This window comes from Setaria viridis, chromosome 3 (genome assembly GCF_005286985.2).
Source record: "Setaria viridis chromosome 3, Setaria_viridis_v4.0, whole genome shotgun sequence".
Lineage (NCBI taxonomy): Eukaryota > Viridiplantae > Streptophyta > Magnoliopsida > Poales > Poaceae > Setaria > Setaria viridis.
In genome coordinates this window covers 49,889,529-49,908,312 of record NC_048265.2, presented here as the reverse complement: position 1 = coordinate 49,908,312, position 18,784 = coordinate 49,889,529, and the positions used below count along the sequence as shown (strand labels likewise).

The 18,784-nt window shown below is 45.0% G+C and overlaps 2 protein-coding genes and 1 pseudogene across 2 annotated transcripts; all 3 read left to right on the top strand.

Annotated features, from left to right (window-relative positions):
- The first annotated feature begins 364 nt into the window (after positions 1 to 364).
- On the top strand, positions 365 to 1,699 carry LOC140222134 (uncharacterized). Its single transcript, XM_072292334.1, has one exon. It carries the CDS (start codon positions 979 to 981, stop codon positions 1,474 to 1,476), a length of 498 nt encoding a protein of 165 aa, XP_072148435.1. The 5' UTR covers positions 365 to 978; the 3' UTR covers positions 1,477 to 1,699.
- A 4,438-nt stretch (positions 1,700 to 6,137) lies between these two features.
- Positions 6,138 to 8,800, top strand: LOC117847717 (uncharacterized). The gene is made up of 2 exons (XM_034728987.2): positions 6,138 to 7,416; positions 7,542 to 8,800. The coding sequence occupies exons 1-2, from the start codon at positions 6,804 to 6,806 to the stop codon at positions 7,949 to 7,951; spliced, it is 1,023 nt and encodes a 340-aa protein (XP_034584878.1). The 5' UTR covers positions 6,138 to 6,803; the 3' UTR covers positions 7,952 to 8,800.
- Positions 8,801 to 16,845: 8,045 nt separating this feature from the next.
- Positions 16,846 to 18,508, top strand: LOC117849416 (dihydrolipoyllysine-residue acetyltransferase component 3 of pyruvate dehydrogenase complex, mitochondrial-like; annotated as a pseudogene).
- Positions 18,509 to 18,784: the final 276 nt, after the last annotated feature.

Here is an 18,784-nt window from a genome sequence, read left to right as displayed (position 1 = left end):
AGCTCCGAACAAAGTGTCAACCTTTTCTTTTAAAAAAATATATGGGCCAAGTAAATTGATGAGAAGTTCTCTTGATCTTCCTTAGTGACTAAGGTTTAGAGAGCCTTCTCCTCTCGATCGGGGTGAGCAAGGTAGCTGCTAGTTCTTCCTTGGGCATGCGAGATGCATCCAACCAACCCATGACATGCACGTCGCTCTCCATCACCACCACCTTGCCCGGCCCTCAAATGTTTTCCAAAGCTTTGCTTTACTTTGCCACCAAATCATTCGTCTCTCTTACGTACCTGTAGAGTACCAACCCAAGCTTTCACCTTCTTCTTCACCAACAAGGTTTGTTTATTTCTCGTCAGCTTTTAATTGTTTCGTAGCAAGATCTTGCTGCACCAAAAGTGAACTTTAATTTGGGGCTGGGGATAACCTCTGTGGAAAAAGCATATAGTGCGACATGCCGCTCTTCCTTTAGAATTCCGAAACCAAACCTCAATTCGAATTTGACCTGCAGGTGACTCAAAAACTTGTGAAATCTCTTCTTTCTTCACCATGAAATCCATCTCGTGCATGTCTTGAGTCTTGACTAGAAGTTTAGTGTTTTGGAAAAAAAAAAGCTAGCTGTTTTGTTTGACCCCAAATTTATTTTTATTCTTAACGAAAAAAGAACCTTAACTTCCCGCGGGTTTTGAGCACACTTATGCCGCAAAGTTATACTATGCCACGACAGTGAACCTGTCAATGCAAAACTTTTACAGGAAAAAAAAAGAAAAGAAAAGAAAAGAAGAAGAAAGCTGCCACGTCAGGACCACTAGGGAGATGGGCCCACCTAGCACTCGGGCACTCCCCCCCTGAATCTGCCTATAAATTGAGGCTTCCTACACTTGTTCCCTCCCTTTTCCCTCTCTCGCCACTCGAGCCCCTCTGATACGCTGCTAATTACCATTCTGTCCCTGCCCAATCAGTAGTCAGCAACAGCACTCTGCTGCCATGACCCCCCAGCTCCCTCCGCTCTCTGATCCCGCCCTCGAGGCCTTCCTCGCCGACATCGGCTTCGGCCTCGTACCCGACGAGCCCCTGGACGTGACGACGACGACGACGACGACGACGACGATGGCAGCCACGCGGCCGGAGGAGGAGACGTCGGCGTCGGCCGCGGCTGCCGGCGACGAGGCGGCCGAGCGCCGGCTCCGGCGCAAGATCTCGAACCGGGAGTCGGCGCGGCGGTCCCGCGCCCGCAAGCAGCGGCACCTGGAGGAGCTCCGCGCGCGCGCCGGCAGGCTCCGGGCCGGCAACAGCGAGCTCGCCGCGCGCCTCCGCGGCGTCCAGGCCCGCGCCGCGCTGGTCCGGCTCACCAACGCCCGGCTGCGCGCCGAGGCCGGCGCCCTGGGACGCCGCCTCGCCGCCGCGCAGCGCGCCATCGCGCTGCGGCAGATCTACGCCGGCGGCGGCTTCGAGCTGCAGGCGCTGGCCTCGCTGATCGTATAGCATGTGATGGATGGAGCATGCATATATGGCTGCACGCACACATATGAAGTGCGGATCTTTTTGACTGGGTGACCTGGAACGAAAGGGAAGCAACTGCTGATGGAGCAGAATATTCTTGTAGATACACCAGACCACTAGCATAAGCAAAGCAACTGCTGATGCAGAAAATGAATGAACGGGAAGCTAGAATGAATGAATTGGAACGCGATTTAAATTATATGCACGACGAACGTCCGATCCAGCTATCCGTTAAAATCAAGAATGGAAATCCGTTTAATTTGATCGAAATTAAGCCGAAATGCATGCATCTGAGACGATTGCAAACATATGAAATCCGTTTCCCTGCTTCAATTCTACGAGATTTACCTACTCTACTCGCATCTGATCTGTGCATGTTCATCACGAATTCAATTCTGTGGTTACTACTGGATTGTTCTTCTGATTCGTCCTTGAACGCTCGACTTGTGGGGGTAATTTGGTACTTGTCACGCTCAACTTGGAAGAATTTTCGCAGCCACTGACGTCGGAATTGTCCGGCGGGCAGGCAGAGACGCACGCTCGCTTGCTCTTGAGAGGAAAATGACATGCCATGGAGCATTCTGCAACGTCCCCAAGCTTGCTTTGGTTTGCTTTCTTAAAATAAACAAGGATTTGCTGATCATGGTGTCGTCGTCAAGCTTAAGGTGGAGCATCGATCGACACCGCCCATGGCGGCTCTTTGTTGTTATTTCCAATCACGTACAGCAGCTAGCTATAGTCAAGCAGTGTGTGGTGGCTGCAGGTGGCTCGTCGCCGTCGCCACGTTGAAAGCAAAGCACAAGCATCGATCAGCTGGTTACGTCTCCTAATTCAATTGCGGCTCTCTCGGTCGCCCTCGCTAATCGATCCATCGATCGCGTAGTACTGCTAGTCGTGTACTGTCTCGACGACGACGTATCACACCGCTGCTGCCGCCTGACGATCGACACCTTGCCAAGGTAGCTTTCTGCAAAGCTACGGCGGTCCTTGGTCGATCGATCGTCCTCCGGCCTTTGGTTGATTCCTTAAACCGCCGGTGAGCCTGACATGGGTGGCCCACGTGCGTGATGCAATATTGAACTGGTACTAGTGTTGGATTTGCAACTGTATTAGCTGACCGGTCGCGCCAGATTGCTAGCGCGCGACCACACGCGACCCGCAGCCTGTAGTTAAGGGGTTGGGCGGACCACACGCAGATCGCGGTATGCATGAGCGTGCGATTGACGCGGCTTACTGTGGCCTAGCATTATGTAACGTGGGCTACTATGGCTCGCAATCTTTTTCTTATTTAGGCTTAAAAAATACGATAACTTCTCTATGAAGCGCCCATTTTCAATTTTGTTTGCATTATTGTGTTCCTTATGTTGAGATCTGCAAAACAAGACTCATGATCGATATATTTTAAAATATTTTTTATATACTAGCAACTTATACTAAGTGTGGAATAGCTACCTATATATTAAGGCCTGGTTTGGTTCCTCTTGCTCTTTTTTAGCACGTGTCACATCGAATGTTTAGATACTAATTAGGAGTATTAAACGTAGACTATTTACAAAACCCATTACATAAGTGGAGGCTAAACGGTGAGACGAATCTATTAAGGGGCTGTTTGGCAATAAGGTGTTAAAATTTAACACCCATCCCATCGAATGTTTGTATGCTAATTAGAAGTATTAAATATAGGTTAATTACAAAACTAATTACATAGATGGAGTGTAATTCGCGAGATGAATCTATTAAGCCTAATAGATTTGATAATGTGGTGCTACAGTAATCATTTGCTAATGATGGATTAATTAGGATTAATAGATTCATCTTGCGAATTAGCACAAGGTTCTGCAATTAGTTTTATAATTAGCTCATGTTTAGTTCTCCTTATTAGCATCCAAACATCCGATGTGACACTGTTAAAGTTTAACACCTCATATCCAAACACCCCCTAAGCCTAATTAGTCCATGATTTGACAATGTGTTGCTACAGTAAACATTTGCTAATGATGGATTAATTAGGCTTAATAGATTTGTCTCGTTGTTTAGCCTCCACTTATGTAATGGGTTTCATAAATAGTCTACGTTTAATACTCCTAATTAGTATCCAAACATTCGATGTGACACGTGCTAAAAATAAGCAAATGGAACCAAACACCCCCTAAGTGTGTACCGAATTATATGCAAACTTCTTATACATAAGTTGCTACACAAATAAATTTTACCTTCATATCATTTACCTAAATTGGTCTCTACATAAGTTACTACCGGACATATTAGATAAGTTATTATACATAAGTTACTACCGGACATATTAGATAAGTTATTATACTGTATGCACACAAGTTGTTACATACACTTACATAGTTGATATAATTTATATGAGCAATGTGCATACTATGTAACGAATTTAGTATATTTCTGCTAATAGCAAGTTATGCGTATTTGGTACTATGTAAAAGGTTTATTATATAGTTTTTACGATCGCAACTTATGTGCATACCAGGTAACATATTTAATATAGTTTTGAGACAGCAACTAATATGCATACCATGTGATAACTTTAGTATATTTCTGTGATAAACATAGTAGCCACTTCTTTGATAACCCTTATCACATCTTTACACATAAGTTGCTACTAATATAAATATTCTCAAAACATATGCAAGTGGGGTCTAGTTTTGTTTGTCTCGCCATGTAGAATACAAAGGTATAAACAAAATTTGAAACAAAAATCTCATTCAAAAGTTACGAGAATTTTAAGATAAATGTAGTCTTTTTTTCCTGTACAGCCATGCATGCAGCTTCCACTGACCACAGTATTGCTGGACACGGGATGTTAGGAGAGCGACGCGCGGTTTTTTATAGCACGACGGGTCGCGGGTTATATGTTTTACCTGCAGAAACTACCGTCATCCATGTTGTAAGATGATGTCTGCGCATATATATTGAGACCACGGTAGATGCATTCATTAATTAACTACATGCTCTTGAGCAATAATGCGATATAATATAATAGCTACCGGTAACAAGCAGTTTCAGGTGGATCCTGAGATGCCATTAATTCTTGTTGCTTTCTTCTTGTAGTCTTCCTCTTGGTGGCTTCATCACAGGTAAAGGTTGCTCTCTCATTAATTAGTCCCACTGTCCCAGTAACATATGTGAAGCAGCTAATTAGTGGAGCTAACACTACGTTGTAACCTAGCAATAATCGTACATTGCTCTTGCATATGTCCGCATCCAAAAAAAAAAGGGAGGAACCATGCATATGGAATCTCCTGCAAATAAAAAAGGATTAGATTGAGATATTAATGGTGAGAAATCCGACGATCTGAACAAGGCTGAAAGCATCAATCAATATATATAGGTAAGCAGTTTGAGGAAACGAATTTCTCTCAGATTCATATGACAACTTCTCACTCAAGTTAGCTTCGTTCCATTCCTGTGTTCCAATGGGGCAGCCAAAAATCAGTACAAAATGTTTCTTTGTTGCAGAGGAAGGAATGAGTGTCGGTTCTTCCAGGCCCATATGGGTCTGCAACCGGTTATGTTATGCATGGGCTGCTAAATATCTTCGTAGCATTTACTTCCTGGGCCACAAGCCCATCTAACAGTAAAGCCTAGGCAGGCCTGGCCCGGATTGATCTCTCTCCTCGCGTGGCCACGCTTAAAATTCAATCAGAAAGGTGCAAAATTGAGCAGGGTCTAGTAGTTCTTGTTCCTGACTTCCTGGTAACTTTTCACAGGTGTCGCCACTTACACCACAAACCTCAATATGGCCCGTTTAGTTCCCTCCAAACTTCCAATTTTGACACTATGCAAAAAGAAGATTCCCCATCACATCAAACTTGCGGTACATGCATGGAGTACTAAATGTAGACGAAATAAAAAACTAATTGTACAGTTTTGTTGTACTTTGCGAGACGAATCTTTTGAGCCTGATTAGTCAATGTTTGGACAATAATTTACAAATACAATGAAATGCTACAGTTGCGCATTTATGGCAAAATGTCAATTTTGCCACTCCTAAATTAGAAAATAAACAAGGCCTATGTACTGGATTATTTTAATAATGCATTAGAACTGCACAGCTATTCTGCTATGGTTCTCCTCCGAGCCTGGCAGCTGGTTGCCAAGGTTGGTGCAGCTGCAAGGAAGGAAAGCTGCTTGCTTTCAGTTTCGTTCAGTGGACAGACAGGCAGACAGAATAGACATGAGAGTGGAGAAAAGATCTTGCACTGCAGCAAACCAGCTACTCGGAGTACAGCAGGATCGTTCAGAACCAGCAGCCCATTCAAATATTTGCTTCATTCTCTTCATTTCTGCAGCCAGGCTGCGAACCGTTCTCGTCATTCGACTAGACAAGTCGGCAGCCAACGTTGCTTGCCTTGCCTGCTTGGGGAAAAGATAGGATGAACGAAGCAAACACTAGCAAGTGCCGAGCAGCAGCAAACATCACCGCGCCTGCACAAGTTTGTGAAGAAAAAATTGAATGTGCACAACTCATTAACCGCAGCAGATTCGTTTATAGAGCTGCAAACTAAACTACTCCCTTCATTCCAAATTGTAAATCATTTTAATTTTTTTTCATAAATATTATTATACACACACTATATCTAAACAGAGCAGTGATAGGCTTGCTTCACTGATGGTAGCTGCAACTGCAAGTGACATGAAGCAAGCATGGTGCAGGCGTGGCCATTGGCCCCGATGGTCTGTGATCTGATCTGAGAAGCAGGCCATCTGTAAAAGCTGTCGTCCCCGCCGGGGTCTGCTCTGCCCCATCTGTCTCAGTAGTACTAGTTGCCTTTTGCTTCCCTTCCCTGATCAGATGCTGCTCGGATAGGCTACAGTCTACAGAGACGATCACTCGCTCGCTCGTAGTAGTACGGATGAATCCAGAATTCTGTTGAATCTCGTCTCCTGAACGCTGACTGTTCGTTGCATAAGCCTGTTTAATCACTTGCATTGTATATACAGCATAGGAGAACACAACACACACAAAAAAAAAGAAACAGAGGTCGCCACTCCACTCAAGGTGCCGGCCGGCTTGCTCTCTGTTGAGCATACACCATCAGCATCAGACCAAAGTTCATGAATCCTTTTGCTTTTCCTTTGCTGCTGCAACTACCACCACCAACCTAGGAGGGGGAACTCAATTCACGCCTCTGTCACGCACACACAGTGGAATATAGTTGCAGAAGCACCAGTCAGCGGAGAGACCCTTTTGCTTTGCTACCAAGCTTTACGTGTTGGTAGGCTGGGAGGAGGAGAAGACAGCAGTCGAGTCGAGTCGCCATCCAGAGGAGACGAGTCCATGCATGGCTCCAATGCTCCATGCACTTTTGTGTTCCCTGTGCCATGCGAGAGAGAGGGAGCAAGCATCATCGTCTCTGTCTCGTCGTGTCCTGCTACCCACTGATACAGGTGCCCCTGCAACAAAGGCAGGCGCGCTTCTCTCTGCTCTCTGCATCGCCTTCCTTCCTTCTCCGGCCCAGGCCAGAGCCAAGCCAATGGCCACAAACTGCTACGGCGCCAGGCGGCTCTCGGACCTGCTCCAGGAGCAGCAAGAGCCGTTCCTCCTCCAGGCGCCGCAGCGCCGCTCGCCCGTCCAGGCCTGCGGGCGCCGCCTGCGCGAGCTGTGCGCCGTCAGGAAGCGGCCAAGCGTCAGCGACGGCGGCGGCGGTGGCTACAAGACCGCGAGGAAGGCTCTGCTGCAGTGGGCGGACCTCGCCGGCTGTTTCAGGTGCGGCGCGCGCCAGAGGTTCCGCCGCCTGCCGCGCGCCGGAGACATTGCCGACCGCTGCGACGTCGTTAGTGAGCCTGGGCTCGACGGCGGCGATGACGCCCTGGAGGACTGCGGGAGGCAGCTCAGCCCGGTCTCCGTGCTGGACCTGCACTCCGACGACGAGGAGTCGCCCGTGCTTAGCCATTGTAAGCGCACTGATTCTTTACCACCAACAAATTTGTCACTGCAACACTGTAATTTTCTTGCCAGTTGCCGCCGTCTCCGGCCTGCTTCGTAACCCCACTTCTGTTTTCTTCCTTAACTGATACAGGGGATGATGACAGCGACGACAATGCGTCGACCTCAGCGAGCTCGCCGCCATCCGACCACGACCTTCCCGGCGCCGCCACCCCGCCGTGCTCCACCTTCTTCGCCACCAGCAACGGCAAGATTCGCGCACTGGAGGTGGAAGTGGAGGGCAACAGCAAGAAGAGGTTGCAGAGGAAGAGCGGCGAGCCCTCCTTGGAGGAGATGGAGCGGGCCACCGTCTCCGGCTGGGAGAGGATCGCGGCCGACATCTCCCGGATCCCGACTCTGGTGGCGCTCGACCTGTCCGCGTCAGCGCGGGAATGTAGACGACACGTCGCCGGCGACGAGGAGGCCCGGCAGGTGGGGCAGAGCATCGAGGCCATGATCTTCGAGGAGGTCAGGTGGGAGGCCGTGCGTGACATGTTGATCTGAGCTGTGGCATGGTTTCCTGCTGTTGTCCCGTGATGACTCATCTTCTCTTGTCTGTAGTAGAGGGAAAAGGTAACATCGTAGCAAGGTTTAGCTGATCACGGGAATTTGCAGCTAGCCTTCTCACTTACACTTGGAATTCGGGCTCATCTGTCCCTGGGGACAGAGGAGGTCGTCGGCAAGGTGTTCCGGCGCGGCCGCCGAGCGTGCCAAGCTCGAGGAGGAGGTGGCGGGCGACGGCGTCGCACGTAATAAGCGCCACCGCAAGCACAAGGGACCCAAGAAGGAGGGGTGGACGAAGAAGCCCAAGGGCGACGAGACGTTAAAGACCAAGGGCGACGAGGCGATGGAGATGCTGGTGGTGGACGCCGGATGGGAAGAGAAAGGCGGGAAAAGGAGGAAGACAAAGCAGGGTAGGGTACGCTGAGCTCCGATTGGATGAGGAGGAGGATCGAGCTCACATATATACGAGCTCGATGGGGAGGCGTAGAATCTATGTTGATTTGCAAGAACAATTCATGAGTGCCCTGTGTCAGCTGCCTAAGTTGTAGCTAGTACGTATATATCTTTGTCTGAACATGAAGCTATCCTAAGTTGTAGACATACATGTACGAGGCTTCTATCTGGACCATGAGTCCTATGCTTGTAATTCTCCTATACAGAGATCTCTTGTAACTCATCTAGGATAGGATCTCTTCCGTCCTGTATAATGAACATGACAGGCACCACATTCAGTGCTTGATGGGCACTTGAGGAAGATTGGGATGTTCTTTTTGTAACCCAGCATGCTATGGGTAACTTAAATTGATATGCCCTGATCGTTGCTCAAGACAGACATGTATTTGACTTTTACTGGTGTCCTGCTGCTTCCATACTAGATGTACCTTACCACTGCTTGCAGTTAGTGATTAATAGTTGCATTTGATGGTGTCTCCATCTTCTTTATTTTCCTGTTTGTTTTATTTTCCTTTTACATACATGGTCCTGCAAAACGGACAAGGCTTCAGAAAGTTCACCAGCGGTACATGGAAAGGGCAGCACCGAGGTAATTAAGGCGTTGACATGCTTTGTGATGCCAGTGACATGCCAGTGACAGTGGTCTCGATCTCTTTTACAGTTTCCATTTTGCTCTTATTTCCATATCATCTCTTAATGCATTAAAACTGAGCTGAAGGGATTCACCGGATTCATCTAGAGCACAGAGGCAGATTGATCCGATTAGGCCGGCTAATGGGGTGGGTTGTAACGCGGGTTATGTTTTAATGGGTGAAAATAGATTTTAGTATCCAATGGATTGGAGCGGGTTGGATATATCACAAATACGGGTTGGAAGTGGTTCTTCTTTTTCCTTTGGGTCTGCATGAGTTTAACTCACATGTTTAAGTTTCAGGGTTCAACTCTTGATGTGGGACCCATATGTAGATTTAGTCACACTACCCTACACAAAAGTAGCGGACTATCAAATTGAGTCATCTCTAACAAATTTCGATAAATTTCTCTCAAATTTTAAGGTGTAAATGCAAGGTTTTAGTTTTAGGTCCGACTCTTGACGCGGAGCCCACATATAAGTCCAACCGTGATACTTTGCACAAAGTAGGTGATCGTCATACTAAGTCATCTCCAACAAATTTTGATCAATTTATTTAAAATTTTAAAGTGTGAACACGAGGTTTTAGTTTTAAGGTTGGACTCTTGACGCGGAGTATAGTAAATCCATGGGTTATATCAATTGGTGCAGCGGGTTGGGTTAGGTTCAGATAATAAATATATGGGGTGGGTGCGGGGTAGGGGAATGAGTCGATTTAAAGCAGGTCGGAGCGGGTTTGAATCCGTTAACAAGGCTACCATCAGAGTGAGTTGTGGCCATCTTCGAGGCAGATGACAAGGCATGCAACGAGAGAGCTTTATTGAAGCGTCCCCATATAAGCAGAGACTAAATGTGATACAAATACCAGTCCCAGGATGCTGATAACACATTTATTCGACAGATGGTTTATAAACCGTACAACTCCCGAGGGAGTGGGCGCGAAAGCCACACCAAAATGATAAGTAAATAAACAATAGCCGCGAGCCAACCTACTGTCAAAAGATAACACTCAGGACTACACAGCAACGGAAGCATTCTGCAAAGGCCAACACCACAGGCAGCGTTGGGTGCGGAAGTGACCTACTGCTCGAAATCCTCAGCGACAAAGTACGAATCTTCCTCGGGAGCAACAAAGGGTTTGTACAAAAGTACTCAACAAGTCCAACTCAATCTACGGAGGGGGATACAATCAAGAATATGCACATGATATATCAATGATAAGGCTAAGGTTTATTTGCAATAAAGCTAGATTTTGAACACATGTAAGGGTTCATTTTCAAAAGAGTTTTCGCAAATCATTTCTCTAGTAACCGAATCATTAAGTGGGGTTGATCCTACATAAAGGATCCAAGTTTTAATGCTACCGGATTCCCCATCCGCGATAGCTCACGGCACAACTGCCGGACACTTTTCAAAATCCAACACACGCCATGAAAACCAACCATCTTCCAAACACTAGTTATGTGTCCAAGTCATAACTCGTCCAATGCTGTGGACACGGCTACCCAGATAGATTTTAACTCTGCAGAGGTGTACACTTTACCCACAAGTAGGGTACCACAGCACGATCACCTTAGTGTTGATGCAGATCCTATCAAAGTCATTACCCACCTTAGCCAAGACTGACTAGCCAACACGGAAGCAACCAAGGGGTTAACGACCTACCAACGAGGTCTTAACCGGGACATAAGTCACACAAATTGAATTCCTTCTCCATGGTCTCCCGTTGCTCACCAGCTCTCTTAATGGCTAAGAGACCAGCTAGTGGGATTTATGCTAAGCCGTTGCCGCATACAACGGTCGAGTGGTTGCACGGTAGTTAGGTTAGGCAAGATGGCACATCAACTCAGTCCTTAACTATGACAAGATGGATATCTCCCAACCTTTCTCAACCACAAAGGTACGAGCCCAACTTATTGGCATTTCACACAAGAAACACCAATCCATCTCATCTAAGCATTTCTTTCCTTTATTTTCAAAATTCCATTTTTCTCATTTGAAAACACTCACACATTTATCCTTTAACAAAGCACATTGTAGTCATGATTGAATTTGGTAACAAGGTCCTAAGCATTCTAACAGTAATTATCATCCAAATAGAGCAAATCATATTTAGAGATAATTATAGGACAATCAAGGAATAATCATAGCAATCAAGGGGTGGCTAACCAACCGTGTTTCAGCAGTAAAACAACATGCAATTTTATAAAAGCAGGCCAATAGGTTGTGTTTAAAAAATTGGGATAAATATGCATCAAAGGGTGAGATTGGACTTGCTGTCCTCAAAGTCAGCCGGAAGTTCTTGCTTGCGGTGCTGGTCTTCGGGCTCCAGCTCACGGTACTGGCCATCAAGCTCCTCTTCGGTCACTACGCGATCTACGGCACACACAATCGGGCACATAAACAAAAATAATGTTTTAGTCGTTGAGCTTGAAAAGATAAAGCGAATTAAAAATAGAAGGAAAGAGTATTTTTCATGGAATTGGTAGATGACTTGGCGAGTATATATTAGAGGATGACGTGGTCGAATTTGGGGTTAATTTGAGGAAGTTTGGCGCATGAAATGACGAGGCAAAGGTGTGTTTAGGGGTTAGTCACGGAATCAGGGGCTTATTTGCGAGGAATTAGGGACCTATTTGTGAGAAAACTTGGGAGTGGGGGGTTCCGGACGCAAAAGAGAATGAGAGAGGTAGGATGGCTTATTTGGAAAATGGGGGAAGGTAGGGGTTAAATCGAAAAGGGTGGTTTTGTCTTCTTCCTCCTTTGTATAGAGATAGAGTGATCGGGAGAAGGGGGAACAGCTGCGGGCTGGTCGTGGCTCGCCAGCGGCGAGGCTTGAGCGGTGGGGGAGGTGGAGGAGGGTGTGGGGACTCTATTTGGGTCCTCACCTTGGGCGAGCGACAGCGGGGAAGGGGGGTGCCGGTGGCGGATTGGAGGCGGCGGCGCACGGCTTGGCGGAGTTCTGGAGAGGGGGCAGCGAGCTGGGGAGATGAGTTGCGAGGGAGGCCGGGGTGTCGCCCCCTTTTATAGCTGGCAGGAGGAGTGGAGGAGCGGCCGGCGGTGGTGGGGACCGGGGCCAGGCGCGACGACGGGTGGCATCCTGGCACGGTGCCGGTGGTGAGGCAGTAGGGGCCAGCGTACGGCAGGGGCTAGTGGCGCGCTAGAAGTCGAGCGGCGCTGGTGTGGGGTTCGGGCGCGGCTAGGGGTGGGGTCAGCGTGGGCGGCGCGGCTCGCGCGGTGCTGCGCGGATGCAGGGGCCAGGGCCGTCGCAGGAGCGGTAGAGGGGCGGCAGGCGAGGCAGATGAGGGGGCCCGGGGCGCGTGTGGTAGGGGGGTGTCAAGCAGGCCACGGAGATGGGCCGGCGGTGCACGCCAGAGAGAGGGAAGGCAGCAGGCGCAGCCAGGAAGATAGAAGGAAGAAGAAAGGAGAAGGAAGAAGAAAGAGAAGAAGGATGAGAAAAGGAAAAAGAAAAGAGAAAAAGGAAGAGGGGGAAAAGGAGAAAAAGAAAATGGAGAGTCGACGGTAATTACGTAAATGGTCGGAGCACGCGCGGCGGTCTTCCGACCAGCACGCGGCGTGACTCGTGGAAAGGAAAAGAGAGAAAAAAAAGGATAGTTGTCGGCTTTGGGTGTCGGGATGGCGAAACACTGGGAAGTGAATTTTGGGAGCTCAAACGATAGAAAGATTTTGAAAATGATTTTTAGCTAGCGATTTAATTTGGTAAATTTTTGGGGATGTTACATGTATAGAGGAAGGAATATTTTAATCATGTATCCATTCATGGATCGACACGTGGAACAAGTTGTTGGGCGACGGTGCGGAGTCTGAACCAATGAGGAGAGCCGTAAATATCGGATCGGCGGTAAAAGTAAATTTCGCTAACGTGGATACTGCGATTACTCGAGTAGCTTTCCCGTTTCATATATCTAAAATCTTTTAACTAAAATTAATTGAGGCCACGTTGGATTGTGAATTACCAGCCCTGTATCCGCATCATCAAAAGGAAAGGGTATTTTGGTCCCTAAACTTTACACGGAGGGTCAACTTGATCCCTCAACTTTCAAATTGACCAATTTAATCCTTCAACTTTCATTTTTGAGTCAAACTCACCCTTGTATTGATGTGGTGCTCTATGTTGATATAAGACTAATGCAAAACATCCATTTTACCCTTGCCTCATCTATGTCAAACATATATGTGCTCATACTCCCTTAATACATACACATAACAATATATTTTTTAAACTAACACAAAATATGGTTTTTAAAAAGTATGGTTTCTAAAAAGTGTATCTACTCATACTATTTAAAGTCATTCATGTGTGCTTATACGAATTTGATAGGCAAAATATATGTACTCAAACAAGTATTTACTCATATTATTTTGGTATATATACAACTCAATGTGTGTAGGTATATTTTAAAATCAACATGTGCTCACATACTCGTGATACGTTTCATACTCCCTTGACGAACATACGTATCCTCATATTTATTTTGGATCATACGTATTATAATTCTAAAGGTTGAAATTGAACAGAGAAAAGAGTTAAAGGCCCCGTTTGGATCCTTCGAATTGAAATTCATTCTAATAATCATAATTTAGACACAAATTAATTAAACTAATATAGTTGTATGTGGAATATATTTGTATATTATTGTTGGTCATATGGGAGAGATATTTATGTGCTGCACTTCTGCGATAGGGAAGCAAGTTGAAGAGCGTGCTATAGGTTGCATATTAGAAACATAGTATGAGGATCTATAGAATCAATTTCCATCTTCCACCCCCATAAATTTAAGATAGGCTTATATCGAAACTTTGGAAATTTGTGGAATGCCACATTCTAAGACAAATAGCCTACTTCATTAAGTAGATTCCAATTCCTCAAAATGAAGGGATCCAAACGGGACCTAAGGGTAAAATGGACCTTTTGTATTAGTTTTATACTAATATGGAGCCACATATCAGTATAAGGATGAGTTTGATGAAAAATGAAAGTTGATCTGAAAGTTGAGGGACGAAGCTTACCCTCAGTGCAAAATTTAGGGATCAGTATGACTATTTTGCTGAAAAGAAATAACCACCACCCGCGCAAGAAGCCCAACGCAAGTGATGAGTTGGGCCTGTGTTAGGTCTGGCCCATTTAGCTACCGCCTCCCTCCCCTTCCTACCCCTCTTTTCCTCGCGATTCCCTGCCGCAACACATCTCTAGGGTTTCGAGAGGGTGAGGTTAGGGTGACGGCGAGATGGAGAGAGTTCAGGCCAAGCTAGTGGAGGAGGTGGCGGGCGACGGCGACAGGCGCGGCGTCGCACATAAGCGCCACCGTAAGCACAAGGGACCCAAGAAGGAGGAGAGGACGAAGAAGCACAAGGGACCCAAGGAGGAGGAGAGGACGAAGAAGCCCAAGGGACACAAGAAGGAGGAGAGGACGAAGCAGCACAAGGGCGACGAGGCGATGAAGCTCAAGGGCGACGAGGTGATGGCGAAAGGTGGGAAGAGGAGGAAGACGAAGCTGGTGACGTTGAGGTCACCCCTTCCCTTGGAGGATGTTCTGATCGATGAGCTCATCGAGTACATGGTATGTGAACCCCTAAAAGCGCACACGGAAGGCGACTTCAGTGATGTGGTCTTCGACGAGTACTTCGATCCCAGTATCTCTGAACTTTATAAGGTGAAGAGAGAATTCGATGCCAATGTGATCCAGCAATACCGCATCAATGGATACGCGGACATCCAATTCACGGTCAATGACGAGGAGGAGGTCAATGATGACGAGGAGCTCACATACAAGCAGGTCAATGACGAGGAGGAGCTCACATACGAGCTGGAGGTTGTGTAGAATCTGTCTTAGTTTGCAAGAAGCTGGCCGGAGGGTTGTGGTAGCCAGTCTATGCTAGCTTAATAATTTATGAGTGACCTGTGTCAGCTGCCTAAATTTTAGTAGTATCTTGTCTGATGAAGCTATCCTAAGTTCTGGTCATTATTATGGTGTAATCAGCATCCTAGTGTTGTTTCCATACCTTGCTACCGGTGATTCAAATGTATCAAGTACAAATGGATGTAGCCACCCACATCTGCTACAAATATCTATATATCTATATTACCATCTTGCCATTTACATTTCTTTTTTCCCCTGCACAGTCAGTGTTTGATGGGCACTTGTGAAAGACTGGATATTCTTTTTGTAATGCAGCATTCTATGAGCAACTGAAATTGCTATAGCTGATCATTGATCAACACAGACATGTATTTGGTTTGCTGGTCTTGCTTCCATACTGTACCTTGTGCCACCTCTTGCAGTTAAATATAGTGAGGTTCATTCAGTACTTTTCCCTGTTTTTTTTTTTGGCATTGGTCTGCAAGAGGACAAGGCTTCAGAAGTTTACCAGCTGTACATGGAAGGGCAACACCAAGGCAAGGCATTGACATGCTTTGAGATACCAGTGACAGTGGTCAGACCCCACTCCACCTATTCATGTCATTAGCAGATTTCAGGTGACTAGCCTTCCCCCATTGTTTTTTGCATGATGAATGATTCTTAGCAAATAAAAAATACCTGATTGATGTTCAGATTTTACTGTAACACACTAGTAGAAACAAAAAACCTTCACTTTAATTTGATTATATTTCCTTCTGTCTTGGATTTTCATGTTTCGAATTGAAGTAGGTTGGTCGGTGTCAGGAAGAGGGACTTGAGGTTTTAGTTAAGATGATAAAGGGGCTGATGGTTTATTTAGGTACTTCGTAATTTAATTGATTTTTATCTGATTATTTGATATAGCTTTAGAAGTAAACAGTAAAGAAACTTCAGGAACCATGATGTCAGTATTGCCTTATTGCATCTAGTCTTTCTATTTAGTGTAACAACTGATGGAACTGAGATCTGTTGTGCACTGTCATGGGAAGTAATGAGGTAGGAGTATAGATTAATTAGTGCTTACCCTTGTTGTCCACATGTGTTGTCATAATTGCATGGGAAAGCTGGCAAACCAAAATGTATTTTTTTATGGACCTATAGTAGCTTGCCCTCATGTGGTTCATTCCTATTTGCAAGGTTTCATATAACTGGTTTGTGGTTTCCACCCTGCCATGTATTATTCTTCTTTTAAATGCTTCACACTGATAGTGCTATTGTGGTAGAACAAGGGAATATTCAGGCTTGATATTTAAGAGAATAGTAGGCTGCAAAGTTTTGAGTAAAACAATGAGAGTGGGGATATATAACTAGAAACTTTGGCTGCGCACCCTGCCAGCCAACATCGTGATACAGATAGCTGCACTAATAAAATAGAAATGGAAAAGGAATATCAAATGAAATAATGAACAAGCATTATACAGATGACAAATTTCTGAACTTCGTTTGGATTTGGTATGCGTAGTTGTTCATTTTGATTTTAGTTTGCGTTTGTCATTTGTTCTCACAGGTCTCACTTAGAGAAACAAGCAGAAACTACATGTGCAAGAGAGTATCCATATGGCGATTTCTTTTCCTGGACTTAATAGTTTTTTTTTCACGGTATGCACTATTTTTCTGAGTTTAAGTTGCCATATGTTTTGAACACCTTATTATGATAGCTCTAGCTATGCTTTGATTGTTTGCTATTATCAGTGGGTGTGTGATTCCGGCAAGGCCTTTCTCTAATGGTGCAGGAACTTTATGTTCAAACATTTAATTCCTTTTAGACGAGTCCTTCTGTTGCAACATTACTTGTAACTTGAGCTCGAATATGATGGACAAGCTGAGATCTTCTTTTAGCTGTCTTAACATCCCATTTATCACTGCTTCAGATTTGTCACCTAGTAGGGATGCCTTCGCTCTCCCCTACAATGACTGAGGTATACAGGTTGGAAACTTGGAATCAAGTAAAAACTAAAAAGTAATGATAGCCCATGTGTGTTGTCAAAACACTTGTTTGTTTACTATTTTTGTTTAGTTATAAGCTGCACAGCTATGTAATTTTGAGGTTCATGTACGTCGACTAGGATAAGGCTACCATCGAGATGGGGATCCATGGAAGAGGACTAAGATTATCCATAGAGAGGGTCCAGAGGAGATTAAAGTTGGCAAGGTACACATTTCTTTGTGTGAAGGAGCCAAGGAGGCATTTGCTCTGTGCTGATATGATCTTGATTTATACTTAACTCGTGTTTTCTTTAATTAGATTATTGCTGTAACTGTGGAAGAAGAGGGGGGCATCAAGAAATTTAAGGATCACAAGCGTCCATTTACTTCTGCATCTACAGCTTGAAAGGGGCATCCAAGGCTCCTGAGCCAAATGTGACAAAAGCTGAAGAAGCTATTCATTCAGGGGATCACATAATCTCCAGTCCAGCTGCCAACAAATTAGCAGAACACAACAATGTATTCATCTAGCTCTTCAGCTCCACAAGGAATGCACTTCTTGAACTTTGTGTGCACATACAGGTCCCTTTGTCTAGAATAAAAGGTACTGGTCCAGATAAGCGTATTTTGAAGGCAGATATTGAGGATTATTTGGGTATGTTTTTTTTATTTTCATATGTACCAAAAAAAAAGAATCCTCACCTAATGATTAGTCATGAATGATATGTTTGTTTATGCAAGCAAAAGGAGTGATCTTCATTAATGATGTTCCGTTTATGTTTAATGAAGCTTCTGTAACCAAGGGTGCCAAGAAGGAAGTTGCAGCAGCTCCTTGCCTTGGCTATGTTGATCTTCCAAATACACAAATAAAGAAGGTATAACCAATGGCATAGAATTGTTCCATGGTATTTTCTTGTTCTGGTTCGTACTGCTCTTAACAATTTGTAATTTCCCTAGGTCACCACTAACTTGCCTGCTCCAGTCAAAGCAAACCATTCCACACCACTATCTGAGAGTTGATAATTGTGTCAACAACTTATTAAGTACATTTTGAGGCTAAACTTTGTGCAAATATTTTCATGTTTTATCTACAGATGAATATAACGTGTTATGAGTCATTTTCTCAACTAATTACTAAAGTCTCATGTTTTCAGTCTTTTTTGGCAAAACTAGCCTCATTATTTTCTAGAAAGATTCTTTCATGGAACATTCTTTATTTAATTGTCATTCAAAGTTGAGGAGTCTGTTGAATCCTCTTCAGAATTGTTTGGTTTCGGTATCTGGTCCTTAATAAAAGGTGGGAACATTCTACATCTATTCAAGGGTGGGAAGAAGATATCTACAAATGATCATCTTAATAATTAAGGTGTTTCGGTTTTATGGTACCCGTTTATCGTAGCGTACACTTGGCTTGTGCATTTCGATTTTTTCCTTCCCAAATAAATTGTTGTTTGGGAAGGGACTATGTTCATGGTTTGGTTGAGTGCTAGGAAAGCAATTCTCATGTAATTCTCTGTGTCCAGTGCAATTTTGAATTGATTGCTGTGCAATTCGCAGGCTGTAGCTGCTGTTCGCAAGGTTCCCGAGTGTAACAGCTCTTGGATGAATGATTTTATCCACCGGTAAGAAGTGGATAACAGATTAAACTTTGGGGCTCATTTTTCTGCTTACGTTGCGATGCACTTAAATCTATTTTTCATCAGGTATCATAATGTGAATATCTGATATGTTGCTGTACAAACAGAGCATGGCTTCTTTGTCCCAGTAATTAGAGTAGGCTGTGTTAATTAGGGTAGGCTGTGTTGTTACTATCAAATCGAGTCATTGTTTATCATCCTATGTTCTTGTTGTCCTTTAACTTGTGTTTGTTTTATAGGATGCAGACAAGAAGGACCTAGGTAC